The 14,540-nt window shown below is 34.5% G+C and overlaps 1 protein-coding gene across 1 annotated transcript in view; it reads left to right on the forward strand.

Annotated features, from left to right (window-relative positions):
- Positions 1-14,540, forward strand: part of CFAP47 (cilia and flagella associated protein 47) — a 223,362-nt gene that overhangs the window by 181,434 nt on the left and 27,388 nt on the right. Inside the window, exons 55-57 of the mRNA XM_013008474.1 lie at positions 1,835-1,991; positions 5,374-5,472; positions 13,011-13,170. Coding sequence (XP_012863928.1) covers positions 1,835-1,991; positions 5,374-5,472; positions 13,011-13,170 — 416 coding nt within the window. The remainder of the gene's footprint in view (positions 1-1,834; positions 1,992-5,373; positions 5,473-13,010; positions 13,171-14,540) is intronic.

Below are 14,540 nucleotides of genomic sequence, written 5' to 3' on the forward strand. Positions count from 1 at the left end.
CTTTGTTCAGTTTTAGATGCCCTGTTTTATTTTCTAATCATTCGCTTCTTTATTTCATTCATATTGATTATGTGACTTGCTTGAACTAAAGGCCAGAATAACAAAAGTGAAGGAGGACAGTGTAAACTTAAAGTAGTTTTATAGTCTCACATCAGTCCGTGCTTCTTATACCATGTGTCTATGGAAAGTCCTATTGGTTCTGACATGCTCTGCTCAACATCCAACCAAATTTAATCTTACTACTACTTTTCCCATTCTGAAGCTTTGAAAGGTCTTGATTTTCCTTCTTTATAAGACTGTGAGATTATGATGGACTAAAATGATTACATATTTCATTTTAAATGCATATATTAGGGAGGTTGCTTTTTCATTTCCCTCTGCACCCAAGTGGGTATCTAAAGCAATGCTAGGGCATCTGTTGGGTATTAGTGTTCAATAATGGCAGACAATAATTTAACATAGAAGAACAGTAGAGATACCCTATGCTATGCCACTTGTGGGAAGAGAAAATATTGCATTACAGAGTTTTTATTTTGGATTTTGGCTAACTCTCGGTAGTTTTAAGTCAACTAATTTCTGTTACCCAAAAATTATTCGAAAAGTAACCAAAAAGAAATAATTCATTTAAATTAGTTGTTAATTAGTTAAATATTTATGTTTTCTTTCAGTCATTCAGTTACAAAGCATAACTGAAAATATTGTGAACTTATGTCAATAGATTCTCTAAAATTAATGCAGTCACTAAAACATTTATACAATATAAATTTATCTGTAGTTATATATAGCTTGATAGATGACAAAGATTGTAGATAGATAGATAGAAATTACCTACAATTTTCCATACTCAAAGAAACTTTTTATGGATTTTCTATCACCACGTATCCTAGTATAGAACTATCTTAACACAAGGTTCCTTCATTTTGTTGGAATGTGTTTGGAAACATTTATATGTTTTGGGAATTATAAACTGAGTTATTGTTGATTAAGTTATTTTAGGTAACTTTTCTCTTTTTTCATTGTTGTAACAATAAAGGTAACACAACATTTGCCCATTCAACACTTTTCATTCATACTATTCAGTGACATTAATGACCTCTTCATTCATCTTCAAAAGTATGAAAAGTTCAGTGCAAAAGTAGGGAATGCCTAGAAATGAGTTCTAGTCTCCTGTAATCTCAAACCAAACCAAATCACTGCCATAGAGTCAATCAAGATGCTTTTATGCGAAATGGATAGAAAAAGAACATTTTCGAGCACAATTTTGCAATGTGATGCAACTGAAGTAAAATTAATTTTTAAAATAACAAACAAACACTGCCATTGGGTCGATGCTGACTCCTCATGACCTGATCAGGCCGAGTAGAACTACTCCTGTGAGTGTCCAAGGCTGTGAATCTTTATGGGAGTTAAAAGCTTCAACTCTCTTCCTTGGACAAGCTGGTGGGTTGAAACTGCTGACCTTTTGGTTAGCATCCCAACCAGGAACCCACTACTCCACCACAGTCCCCCCTCTATTAAATCATCTTTACATAATTTTCAAGTCACACTTCCAGATGATTTGAACAGAGAACATACAATAAACTACATAATGGGAATAAATAATATGGTCTGAAGTTGTACACACTTGCTTTTAAAGAGACGTCTGTATATGTTGCATATCAGTTGATTATTCAAGTAAATAAAAATAATATGGAAAAGAAAGGAAAATAAAACACATTAAAATATTATATCAAAATGTGTTTTCTGAAATAGTAGGTACATTATATATCTTCACCATAGCCAATAAAATGTATATGTTTGAACAAATATATTATGCATGTTTTTCTTTAAACAGTTCAAAGATTGGAAATTTTACCTCAGTGGAGTTGGACTCTTCCCCGAGCCTATGAAAATAGAGCATATTACAACATTTCTCCATCTTCAGTCATCAGTTGTTATACATTTCACAAATCCCACCCATGAAGATGTTTTCATCAATGTTTCGTTATCAAGTAAGCTCTTTTTCTTATGTTTCACAGATGGTATTTCATATCTGTTAATCAAACTTTTCTTTTCCAGAATCAAATAGTTTAGACTTAGGACACATTTTAGAAGTCTCTCCCCTTCAAAACCCACATCCATCAAGTGAGTTCTGACTCATCACAACCCTACACGGCGCTGAGGAGATTGTAAATCCTCTCAGCTTTCTCCCATGGAGAGATCGGTGGGTTTGAACCACCAACCTTGCAATTAACATTAGAGATGCCTAGGTGGTGCAAGCAATTTACACTCCAATGCTAAAGCAAAGTCAGCTGTTCAAACTCACCCAGCAGTCCGGAGCAAGAAATAAATAAAAAATGTATTTATTAAATTTCATTAAATAAAAAATAATATGGAAAAGAAAGGAAAATAAAACAAAAATGTTAAGGTTTTCTACTCCAGTAAAAAATTAGTGTCAGAAACCCACAGCCTATAAAAACAGAACACATTACAGCATTTCTCCATCTTCAGTCATTCAACTATGAGGTGGAAAAAAATGTCACACAGAATACCTAAAACAAAGACTATTCCATGAAATTCAAGTTACATAATTGCTAAAATTGTAGACTAAAACAAGTATCATTTTATGTTTATCGTCTGACTAAATGGAAAATGCAAGTAACCTGGATCTCAAACTTAAAAATGTTTAATTTAATGTATTTTAAAGTGTAGGTATGTGTTTATGCAACCACCTGACAGTTCCCAGGGGGAAGTATCACCCACTTAGGAAAACACTGCCATAAAACAAGGTCTTTCTCCAACATAACCTCAAAGTACCCAGAATGACTCCTGGTTGCATACAGGTTATGTGACAATGAGTTTGAGTTTTGAACCTCTAAGTCATTATCACATGGGTAGATCTATTTAATACATATATAAAAATATGAAAATAAATATAACAGCCAATGTAGGATGAGAAATAAACTGTTAATAGTTTTAGTTTTAGTGCTCCAACTTTGCTACCAGCCAACCCAAATTTACCAGCAAATAACTAAATACTAAAAATGTGAGAAAGTTATTGAGAATAATTGTAATGAATGTTAATTGACATTTTGGAAAGCCTAAGTCAGTTTTGTTGTGTATTGTTCTACACTATAGACTTCTGTTTCCTCGTCATTCAATCCAGAGTAAATTTGTTGTATGAGAATCACATAGGAGACACACTATACTTCTCATTGCAATGCATCAGGAGTCACTTAATGTCAGTCTCATTCTTGGGGATGCTGAGTGTGCTCACTTGGTTGAGGTTCTGTGTGCCAAAACTTTTACCTGGTAAAGGGAAACTTTCGTTGATAAATTTTAAAATATAGTTATGTTATTGCTGATGTTGAAAACACACGCAACAAAACATACATAAATTCAGCAATTTCTAAATTAAGCTATAATTAATTGGTATTGGGGGATGATACTTTGAGATGGCATGAATGACCTCTTCTCATACCTATGCCATCCATCCCATTCCAGCCTACAGTGTAGGTAACTCTCTTTATTTGATTCTGTTTAATCCACGCTGTTCTTTTTGCAAAAAACACACGTACATGAATAAATTCCTATAGGCACATACATAGACTTATTCCATCCTTTTTTTTTCAAACAGACATAGTATACTACTAACACTTGAGATTTGTTTACTTCACCTAACAGTACATCTGAATTCCCTATAAAGCAGTTATCAGACACCTTTTTATTCATATCTTTGACTTTTTATTAATGTCATTTTGTTTTAGAACCAATTTATATACACAGTCTTCTAATATATTGGCGATTTTAATATTTAGCTCACTAAATAATGAATCCATGGACGGCCTTATATGTATCTTATTTCATGCTTGAAGAGATAGATATTTAAGATAAAGGGCCGTGGTGGATTCATGGTTAAGCACTTCCCTTCTAATAAAAGGTCATCTGTTCAAATCCATTCAAAGCTCCACCTTAAAAAGAAGTTGTACTTTGCTTCCATATGAATTGGAATCAACTCATTGGAATGGAGTTAATTTTCAAGATACAATTCTAGAAGTAGGCTTGGTGGGCAAAACAGTATATTCATATAAGATACTATTGACTCCATTCTTTTCCGAGGACAGCTTCAACTGGCGTCTGATACATTATACATAAAATTACTTGTATCTTTTCTCAAGAGGCTTTTATCTTTTAACTATAAAATGGTCAAAAGCAAAGCTGGCACTTTGAGGACTAAGGTACACACTTGATCCTAGCCATGGTATTTTCAATTACTCATTTGCATGCAAAAGCTAGATAGTGAGTATGAATGACTGAGGGATTGGTGTCTCTTTATTATGGTATTGGTGAAGAATATCGAATGATGTTGGGAAAAAGGTTAAATCAGTGTTGGAAGAAGTAGAGCCAGAATGTTCCTTAAAAAGGAGGATGGCAAGACTTTGTCTCACATAGTTTGGATATATCACCAGGAGGAGCTGTCTCTGTAGAAAGATATCATCCTTGTTAAAGTGGAGGGGCAGCAGACGAAAGGAAGGCCTTCAATAAAGTGCACTGACATTATGGCTATAACAATGGTCTGAAACATAGCAATGTTTCTGAGGATGGCACAGGTCAGCACAGGGACATTGTTTCCTTCTGATGTGCATGGGGTTGCTATAAGTTGAGGCATTCTCAGGGCACCTAGCAATATTGTATGGTCTCACCAAAAGCAAGTACTTGTTATGTAAAACAAACCCAGCAAGTATGTCTGGACAATTGATTGTATTTTAATTTTAATATTTTATACTCAACATTAAAGCTGAAATATTAATTTACACATAAAGTTGCATAAAAGAACCCTGGTCTCATAGTGGTTATGAGTTGGGCTGCTAATTGCAAGGTCATCAGTTCAAAACCACCAGCTACTCCTCAGGAGAAAGAGGAGGCTTTCTACTCCCATAAAGAGTTACTGTCTTGGAAACCATTGGGACAGTCCCACCCTGTCCTTTAGGGTCCCTATGAGTCAGAATCAACTTGATGGCAGTGACATTTTTGGTTTTGTTGTTTGGAAAATTGCATGAATGTTTATGCATATATGTGTAATACAAACTATGATCATGAATTCACAGAGGGTCTCAATATTATCCATTCAATTTGAAGTAGTTTATGTTAAAATTCAAAGAACTTATTAGTTGATTCATTAAAGTTTATCAAATTAAAGGGAAACCCATTTACACTGCCAATATGTTGTTCAAAAGCAAATGCCAATGAAATCACATTTATAACATATTTTTTAATGTTACTCTCAGAAGTCTTCCATTAAGAGAGACATTTGATTACTTTTTAACTTCCACAAGTTTTGTCTGTTTGAAAAACCTGGAAGTCTAATATCTCTTAATTTATTCTTTTTATTAGATCAGGAATCATTTGAGGCACTCAGCCTTGATCCTTACTGGAACGACTACTTTTATCACCATTCTGCCTTTAGATTTAGCTCTATGAGCAGTCTACGAGGTATGAGCTTTCTAGCTTACGTTGTTATTCTTGTGTTGTTGCATTTCATAGATAATGAAATATTTGTCTGTTCTAATAAACATTTAATATAAATTAAAGATATTTAATTGTAAATTTATGAAACAAATTTTAATAATTTGATAAAAACAGAGGTAGTGTAACCTAGTACATTTATTGAATTTGGTTGAGATATATATATGTATATATTTGCATTTGCTTGATTTTCCATTTCATAGAACATAAGATGTGACTTACAAAACATTTTATGCTTGAGATGTTGAGTAGTAGAATGTCATATATAGTCTTGTAATCCCAAAGAAGCAGTTGTATATGTCCTACATGTAGGGTCACTAGAAGTCAGAATAGATTTGATGACAGTGAGTGAGTGCATAACCTTTATCCAGCTGCATGTGAATGCTGCTGCTTCACTCCCCAGTAGCAGGTTTTCTGTGAATCATCCCAGTCTCAACCTAAATTTACCAACATTTTGTGCAACGTATGACCAAAGAACATGAGTATAAATAATATCTGCACACATTTCATGAGTTTTCTTTTGAAAATTTCAGTTTCTTTGCATTTATGAAGTTTTTAAATAAAACCGAATTCTGTATAGTTGGAGCTTGAACTAGATTACAACTTTAAACATTGACTTTTTCCCATTGCAAAATGCACGCACACCCTGTTTGTTCCACTAAGGAAGGAAAATCTTTTCTAAGGGTTTTCTTCCTTAGAATGAATTCCAGACTGTATTATAGTTAGATACTTTTGGGGGTTCATTGCTCTTTTGCTAACATTCATAACTAATGACATGAAGCAGACAGGAGGAAAACCAACAGTCTTCTTGTCAGTGAAGAAGCTTTACTTAGCCAGATCTCTATTTTAAATCTCATTCTCTCCCACATATTTAATTAAGGCAAGTAGCCAAAAATGAGACCAAGGTGTAAGTGAATGTTGAGTTCAGAAGACACCCTAGAAAGTCAACACATGTTGAATACTTGCAGTTATTTTTTTCTCTCTTATTGAGAAGCAATCAAATGGTACTACAAATTTTGATCTGTACCATTTTTTTCCGGATCCTCTGCAACATTTTAAAAACGAGTTGGTGGGCGCATAACATTATTAGAGTTGATTTTAACTCCTTGCAATCCCATGTGACACAGTATAACTGCCTGTAGCATTCCCTAGGCTGGAATCTTTATAGGAACAGATCTACAGGCCATTCTCCCGCAAATACTAGAATTAGGTGCTATTTTACAAATCTACATATATGTAAAATTGGATGTAAGCCTTTCAGAAAGAAGTCAAGATACAGAGATTGAGCTTTAGACTTACTGTCAGAAAAATCTGTTCTGAGTTTGGCTATAACATGGGCAAGCTGTATTCGTTTGAACCTTCCTGGACTCCATTTTGAACATTAACTTATCAATTTTACTTAACAGGTTAATTTTATACAAACACAATTGTGTGTGTGAAAAGAATGTTAAATAAAATTTTATATGAAGTTAATAGCATTATTTGTACAAATGACTATTTGCTCCCATCAAGATTCACAGTCTTACAAATCGTATATAAAGTTGCTATGAGTGAGAATCAATTTGATGCAAGTGATTTGGATCTGATTAATTAGAAATTCTGGTTGTCAATGATTAAGCTGCTTGGCTGCTAACTAAATGGACAGAGATTTAAATCCACCAGCCAAGTCACAGGAGAAAGAGAAATGGAATTGTAGGAATACCAGCTGGCTCAACGTCTCAGCAAAGACTGGTGCCTACAGTTAGTTAGCCCTGATGTACTTGGGTGGAGAATTGGGACATTGAACATGCCTTGGGAAGACAGTGAGGAATCTCGTCGTGTTGAAGATACAGGGAGAATGGCACTCTTCTTGAAAGTTCTTTCCCCCAAAATTCCACTGGCATTCACAGTAAAGACTGGAGAGGCTCCTCAGGAATCACTCTTGTTCCGAAGACTTGGAAAAGAAGAAAAGCAGCTTCTCTGGAGGAAAAGAAAGGCAGCTACTCTAAAAAAGCACGCTGTGAAGTTCTTCCTGAACTCTTCTCCCTATACAAGCGGGTTCCAGAAGATTTGTGGGGAAAATTCAGTATATTTTTCAATTTTTCCACAGACTGTAAAACAACCCTGTATTCTTTATGGAACACATACCTTAACCTTATTAAAGTCTGCACACTTGGTATTGCCATGAGTTTGAATCCATTTGACAGTAGCTAACAACAATGGAAAGAACAACATACTGTAGCATATAGACTATTCCAGAACACTCATGTCAGCTGGGGGAAAGGAAAAAGATGAGTGAGAAGTCTATTACTGCTGAGGTCCAATACTACGACCTCCCTTTTGACCTATTTCATATTTGTTCCTGTTTTTAATATTTTTGATGTAATATTTTTCCCTCTGTTTTATATTATCATTGTTGGATATATTTATTTGTTTATGTTTTGTGTCTTTTTCTCTATATGGAATCCAGAACAGGTAAATTTACAAAGACTGGATATGTCAATAAAATGGTAAATTTGTATGAAGGAAAAAAAAAAACACCTGGATTTCCTTTTGCATTTTGGTACCAAAGAAAGCTAATACAAAATTGTTAAAACATGCTTAAACAGTATCAAGTTTGAGGCACTTAGAAGGATAAAACATAAGACCGAAAGAACCCCTATCAGCGCAACATGAATTCTGCTAAAGTTGTATAAAGAAAAAATAACAAATTTATGGTGAAGCTTAGATGGAAGATGGTGAAATCATTGATGCTTTATGAAAACGTATGTGAACAATGTAACAAAGAAATTAGCAGTTTACAAATGGGTAACTTGTTTTAAGAGCCCTGGTAGTGTAGTGGTTAAGCATTGGGCTGTGATCTGCATGGTGGACAATTTGAAACCATCAGCATCTCCGTGGGAGAAAGACTGGGCTTTCTACTCCCATTAACAGTTACAGTCTCAGAAACCCTCAGGGGCCCACTATGGGTCAGCATTAACTAGTTTGCAGTGAGCTTGGTTTTAGAGACAGTATTCAGGATGAAGCCCACAGAGTTAGAATATCCACATCATTTTTATCTAGAAAAAACAATCATGTCCATGCTCTAATTGAAGTGGACCTAGATTAACATGAGAAACAATAGCCGTGGACATCTCCATTGGTTCACTCAACACGAGTCTGACTGAAAAATTGTAAGTTGCGTCAACTTAAAACTATTGTGCCCAGATCAGCTACAAACAAGCACAGAGCTTTCAATAAAAATTTTAAACCAGTGAGATCAAGATTCTGAAGCATTTCTTGGAAGAATCCGATCAGATTGAACCAGTACAATCCTGAAGACAAAACACAATCACAAAGCAAGAGATGGAAGTGGTTCAGTCAAAGCAAAAGTAGACTAGTGAAAAGTTCACGCAACAGTGTTTTGTGTTTTTTAATGCTCAAGGTATTTTGCTGTTTAGTTTCTGGAGGGCCAAAGAACAATAACATGGTTATTTTGAGATTGATTTGAGAAAATTAGCCAAAGCTTTAGCTGGAAAATGCCCTGGAAAGATTTATCAAAGGGTCTTCTTTACCAGAATAATGCCACTGCTCATTCCTCTCATCAATAAGGGCATTTGGGGAGAGTTTTGATGGAAAAGCATTAGGCACCCACCTTACAGTTCTGATTTGATGTCTTCTGACTTTTTGTTTCTTAGTCTTAAAACTAAAAACATAAAAATCTCTTTTAATGACATCCATTCTTCCTCGGTTAATAATGCTAAAGAGACTGTATTGACATGATTAAATTCTCAGTACCCTTTAATCTTTAGGAATAGACTGGTTTGTATCATTGCTTAACAAAAGTGTTTTGACCTTGACAGAGCATTGTTGAGAATTAAAGTTTATATTCTTATTTTTTATCTTTTAATTCCATTTTTTCTATGAAGTTTTTTTGGGACTAAACATATGTAAGGCATAAGACTAGAATTACCAGAGGAACAATAAAATAGGGGATCAGGGGACATGGTACCAGCATAACAATAAGGCTTAATAAGAACAACAGAGAATACTGTCCTTACAAATCCTACTACCAGACTGACAAGCCCTCAAGCATCTCTGAAAGAGTCACAACAGGCAGACCCACTATTGAGGTACAGGGAGAAAATATAAGAGAGCACATCAAACATTGAGAAAAATGTACTGACACACTAGCCCCACACTAAGTAAAATGTACCACTCTCAGTAATAACAACAAATTGAAGCATACAAAATGCAAGACTAAATATATATGTAACAACACACGAGAAAAAAAAAGTCATCAAAATCAAACTGGCATAACACATTTGTTGGAACTGACTGGTAGGCTATTCAAAATAATGATGACTGTGGTGGTGCTATTGGGTAAACTTTGTACTGTGAATACTTAAGGTTGGTGGTTCAAACCCACCAGCCACTCCACAGGCAATAGACGTGGCTATCTATTTTGTTCACGATTTACGCCCTAGGGTCACTATAACCTGGAATTGACACAATGACCATGGGTTTATGACTGATACGGTTAAATTTTGAAAAGCTGGGCCCCATGAAAGATTAGATGGGTAATTTCAGCAGAGAGATAGAAGCTATATGAGAACATTTGTAACAGTGTTCATTCATTTTTAAAGAAACATTATAATTTTGTAGACAACTTTTTTCTTTTTAAAATCTTAGACTGATTAACCAAATGATATTTTATGCCATCTCCTTTAGCCAGTCTGGTACATTTTTTTTTAAATCCTATAGTAAAAAATATAAATGTTAAATCTCACATTATGTTTATTTTTGTATGGATACAAATAATATCAGGCTCTAATTCCACCATAGCTATTACATTGTCAGTAAGGTTAATTAAAATCTTCTGTCAACTTAGAGCAGAAAAAGTCTAAGAATAACAAATATGTTAGCTAAGAAGCATTTAAAATGAAAATAAAATTACATCTGTCAAATATAATCAGAGCTCTATCTAATATGTCAAAAATCCAATTACACCTGAACTGGAATTGTTATCATTTTTAAAGCTGTTATCCATGTATACATTTCATTCCAAAAGTAAGATAAATGGATACAAGTTGTCATCATATCTGTGTATGGTAAATAAGGACACAAATTATCTACTACCACCAGTTCTATGGGAAAGTTAGAACTTAATATTGCCAAAGGGGTTAGATTTACATTTTTTCAGTTACTGTATAGGAGGGAAATGATAAATGCATTTTATAAAAAATCCACTCTAGGATTTTCATATTTAGAGTAGACAAGGCACTCAACACCTTTTATTATAGATGCATATACTTATATTCAGTTTTTATTTATATAGTGCATTAGCTTTAGTTGTGCTTTGTGTGTGTGAATTCGAGTCGCTATATGCAATTTCCTCTCCTTTAGCAATTGGGCAATCCTGGGACCTTGTCCCCTTGATAGGTGCAGAAGGAGCCATCACTGAATGGTGCTCATTGTATCACATTTAAATGCCACTGTAATACTAACCACAGCTTCTATCGGGAAACATACTGCTACGAGGGAAAGGAAAATAGCAGGGTGTACAGCTTTCAGTAAAGCACTCCTTTTCTGGGTGTATTAGAAGGCTTTCCACATAAGACCCTCGTTTTTGTGGAGGAAAAAAAAAAGCTGGCCCCAAAAGATCACAAACTGATTAGAAATGACAGAATTGTAGACGTGGAGAACAAATAACTGGTCTAAGTTGTTCAGGGATAGTGAGTGGAGGAAGTATTGGGTTTGACTACTATTGGTCAGAAATGATCCTTGTGATGGAAGTTTTCTATCTTTTGACTATGTTAATGTAAATATTATGGTTATGATAATTGTGTTATAGTTTTGCAATGTGTTACCGCTGAAGATAAATGGATAAGGAGTGTAAGGCTTTAATTTCTTACATCTGCAGATGAATTAATTATCTCTCATATTTTGATATTGGGAAGAATGAAATTCTATAATAAAAAAGATAAAGACATGTTTGACTTGTGAAATACTAATTTTTAAAGGATAAAATATGCATCATTTATTGCTGATTATCAGAGATGAACTGGAAGAGCTCTAGTTTAGGATTTATAAAAGAGACATTTAAGTTTGTTTTCCTTTACGAGAAATAATTACCATGTCTCATAATGTTAATGTTAACATATCAAATGTAGTTTGACAACTAGTAAGAAAAATGATTTTGGGAAAAAACACGATGCTTTTAAAATTGCTCTTGTTAGATTCCATTGAGTCAGTTCTGATGCATAGTGCCCGCACGTACAGCAGAACAGAGCACTGCTGCCTAGTCCAGCACCGTCCTCACAGTCATTGCTGGTTGACAACGTGTTACTGGTTTTGACTTGATGACAGCTCACAGCAACCACAATGTATGAATTGGAAAATATTTTCAAGAACTCATTTTATGATGTATATTGCTGCTTGATAGAAAGCAGTCAGGTTTCCAGAAAATTATCTTGAAATTTATTACATTCTGCTGGCAGCAGAACAGAGTTTTCACATTTTTTATAAAACAGCCTTCCTATTTTGTCTAATGACTAATTTTCCACCCAAATGAACTCAGATTGCAGTCATAAAGATTTGTAATTATGATTTATAGCATAAAGCAGGTGGATTTCCTGCCTACTCAGTGAAGTTCCTGAATTTATTTTAAAATACAAATCAACTTTGTGTTACGCAAAGATGGCTAACTGCCTGCGCTTCAGCAACTATCATCTGAAATTTAGACCTACTTTTTAGGGTCGCTATGAGTCAGAAGTGACTCGATAGCAGTGAGGTTTTTTAGTATATCATTAGAATATTCCGATGAAAAGAACAGAAATGGAGTCTATTGAAAATAATTCACATGGGCCTGGGTTTATGTAATGGATCCCAAACATAGTACAGTTTTCCTTTTCTGTTATTTCATGCAGTTTGCTTGGCTTCAAAAATATAGGTAAATACTATGACATGAGGAGGACTTAATAGATACCTAGCAAGTTCTAGAACATTGGGCATTTGTGTACCTTGAGGATGCTAACTTTGTCATTTTAACGTAATGTAATTCAAAGGGCACTTAATTCGTAAGGGCAATCTGTTGAGAGGCCTGATAAGGCATTTAAATAGTTGAATACAGAAAATGATCTGACATGTAAACCCCACCTAGTTTACCATTAAAGTTAAATACTATTGAGTAAAATTTTATGATAAAAGAAACCTTAGTAAACTTTTTTTTTTAATTACAACTTTTCAGGACACATGGGATTGCCACGAGTCAGAATAGAGTAAAAAGCAACTGGTTTGTTTTGAATTTCTCATTCTTCTCAAGAGAACCTTCATGCATCAGGAAAAAATGTGTTTTTTTTAACATAATTGGAGACACTTAAGGGGAAAATAATGAAGCATATTTCTAATTTTGCTTATTGAAGAATTGGTTTTGAAATGATTTGAACAAAACATGTAATCACTGAAGAAAATAAGTGATAATTTTCTGTTTCCTAAAGGTATATTTCACAAATATTTTCTACATTAACATATTTTGTGTTTTACAGGGCTTGTACTGTTTCCCAAAGGAAGTATAGATATTCCAGTGTTATTTGTCCCTCGAAGTATGAGATTATATAAAACAATGGTCATCGTTCAGGTGCTGCGAGCAAATGGGAAATATTGGTCGGTTGACAATTTTGATGAGTTGGATGAGGAGACAATAAGGTAGCATTTAAATAAGAACATTGATGAGAAATTATTTTAACTGACAATGATATGATGGGCTGCTTATACATATTAAGCATATGCAATTTAAAGTTCATGATCTCATATTCTTTGACGTGTTGAAATGTTTATGCACAGGTGAGGGAATATATTTGTTTTATGTGTATAATATATATTATTGCTGATTTGAAATTCAAAGGGATGACATTATTAATCATGAGATTGAATCAGAGTCAGAGAAAGGCCATGAAACATTTTTGATTGTGAAAATAATGACTACTCAGACAAAAAATAACCAGAATACAGAGAACAACCTGGAACAGGTTGTCTTGACAAAGAACAAGTAGTCTCTGTCCTTTCCACTAATTCCATCTTAAATAATTTCAGATATAAGGCAAATATTTCAGTTCCCTTTTAAATGCTTTTCCTTATTATTGCCTTTTATTATCAGTATCTTTATAAAGCTGATCATTGAACATCTGTGAATGAATATTTGAGAATGATAACATCAACAAATTACAGGCTGCAACATTGTATATACTACTAACATCAGACATACCATACAAAAAAACACACCAAAATCATTGTAAGTGAAGGTTGTCATCATTCTAATATGTTGTAAGTCGAGGAATACCAGTGAGGACACTGTGTCAGGTGGCTATGACGTCCTGTCGTGACTAAAGGATGCCATGTTATTGCCAGAATGCCAGTTACTTACATCCTCTTTGCCTAGATGAAATTTAAGCAAACCCCAGTAATGGTGCAAGATTTAAATGCTTCCTTTTCTCTTAGGTTTCATTCAATAAAAGTCCAGAAAGTGTTATTAAAAGGAAATACTTGCTTAGTGCTATATGTGCCGCCACTCTCCCCCACCCTCACCCCAAAAGCTGCTCTTTCCCTTGGGCTCACTATCTATTCTGCCATGCTTTTTGCCATTCAAATAGTCAGGATTGGCTACATAATGTGTAGGCCCCAGGACCAAATGATAATTAAGAGCTATTAAGAGAGATAAGGAATTGAAGACTTTAAACTTAGAAGGGAGGAAAAGAAAAAAAATATTCAGAATATAAAGGCAGTGATAAATTCATTGCCATTAAGTTGAAGAGTGCCACATCTTTCTCCCACAGAGCTACTGGTAGGTTCGGTTCAAACTGCCAGTTTTTGGTTAGTAGCCAAGTACTTAACCACTGTGCCATCAGGGCTCCTTCAACACAGTGATAGTACTACGTTAACAAAGCATGGGGTCCTTCTAAGTGCAAGTTCCTATGTGGTTGCACAGGGGCACACCCAGGAGGCTAGTCCTGCCAGCAGTTCCTTATATTTCATTTTTTAAAATCATTTTATTAGAAGCTCATACAACTCTTATCACA

Source organism: Echinops telfairi, unplaced genomic scaffold (assembly GCF_000313985.2).
Source record: "Echinops telfairi isolate 266 unplaced genomic scaffold, ASM31398v2 ScPeMD7_38;HRSCAF=143, whole genome shotgun sequence".
NCBI classification, from domain to species: domain Eukaryota; kingdom Metazoa; phylum Chordata; class Mammalia; order Afrosoricida; family Tenrecidae; genus Echinops; species Echinops telfairi.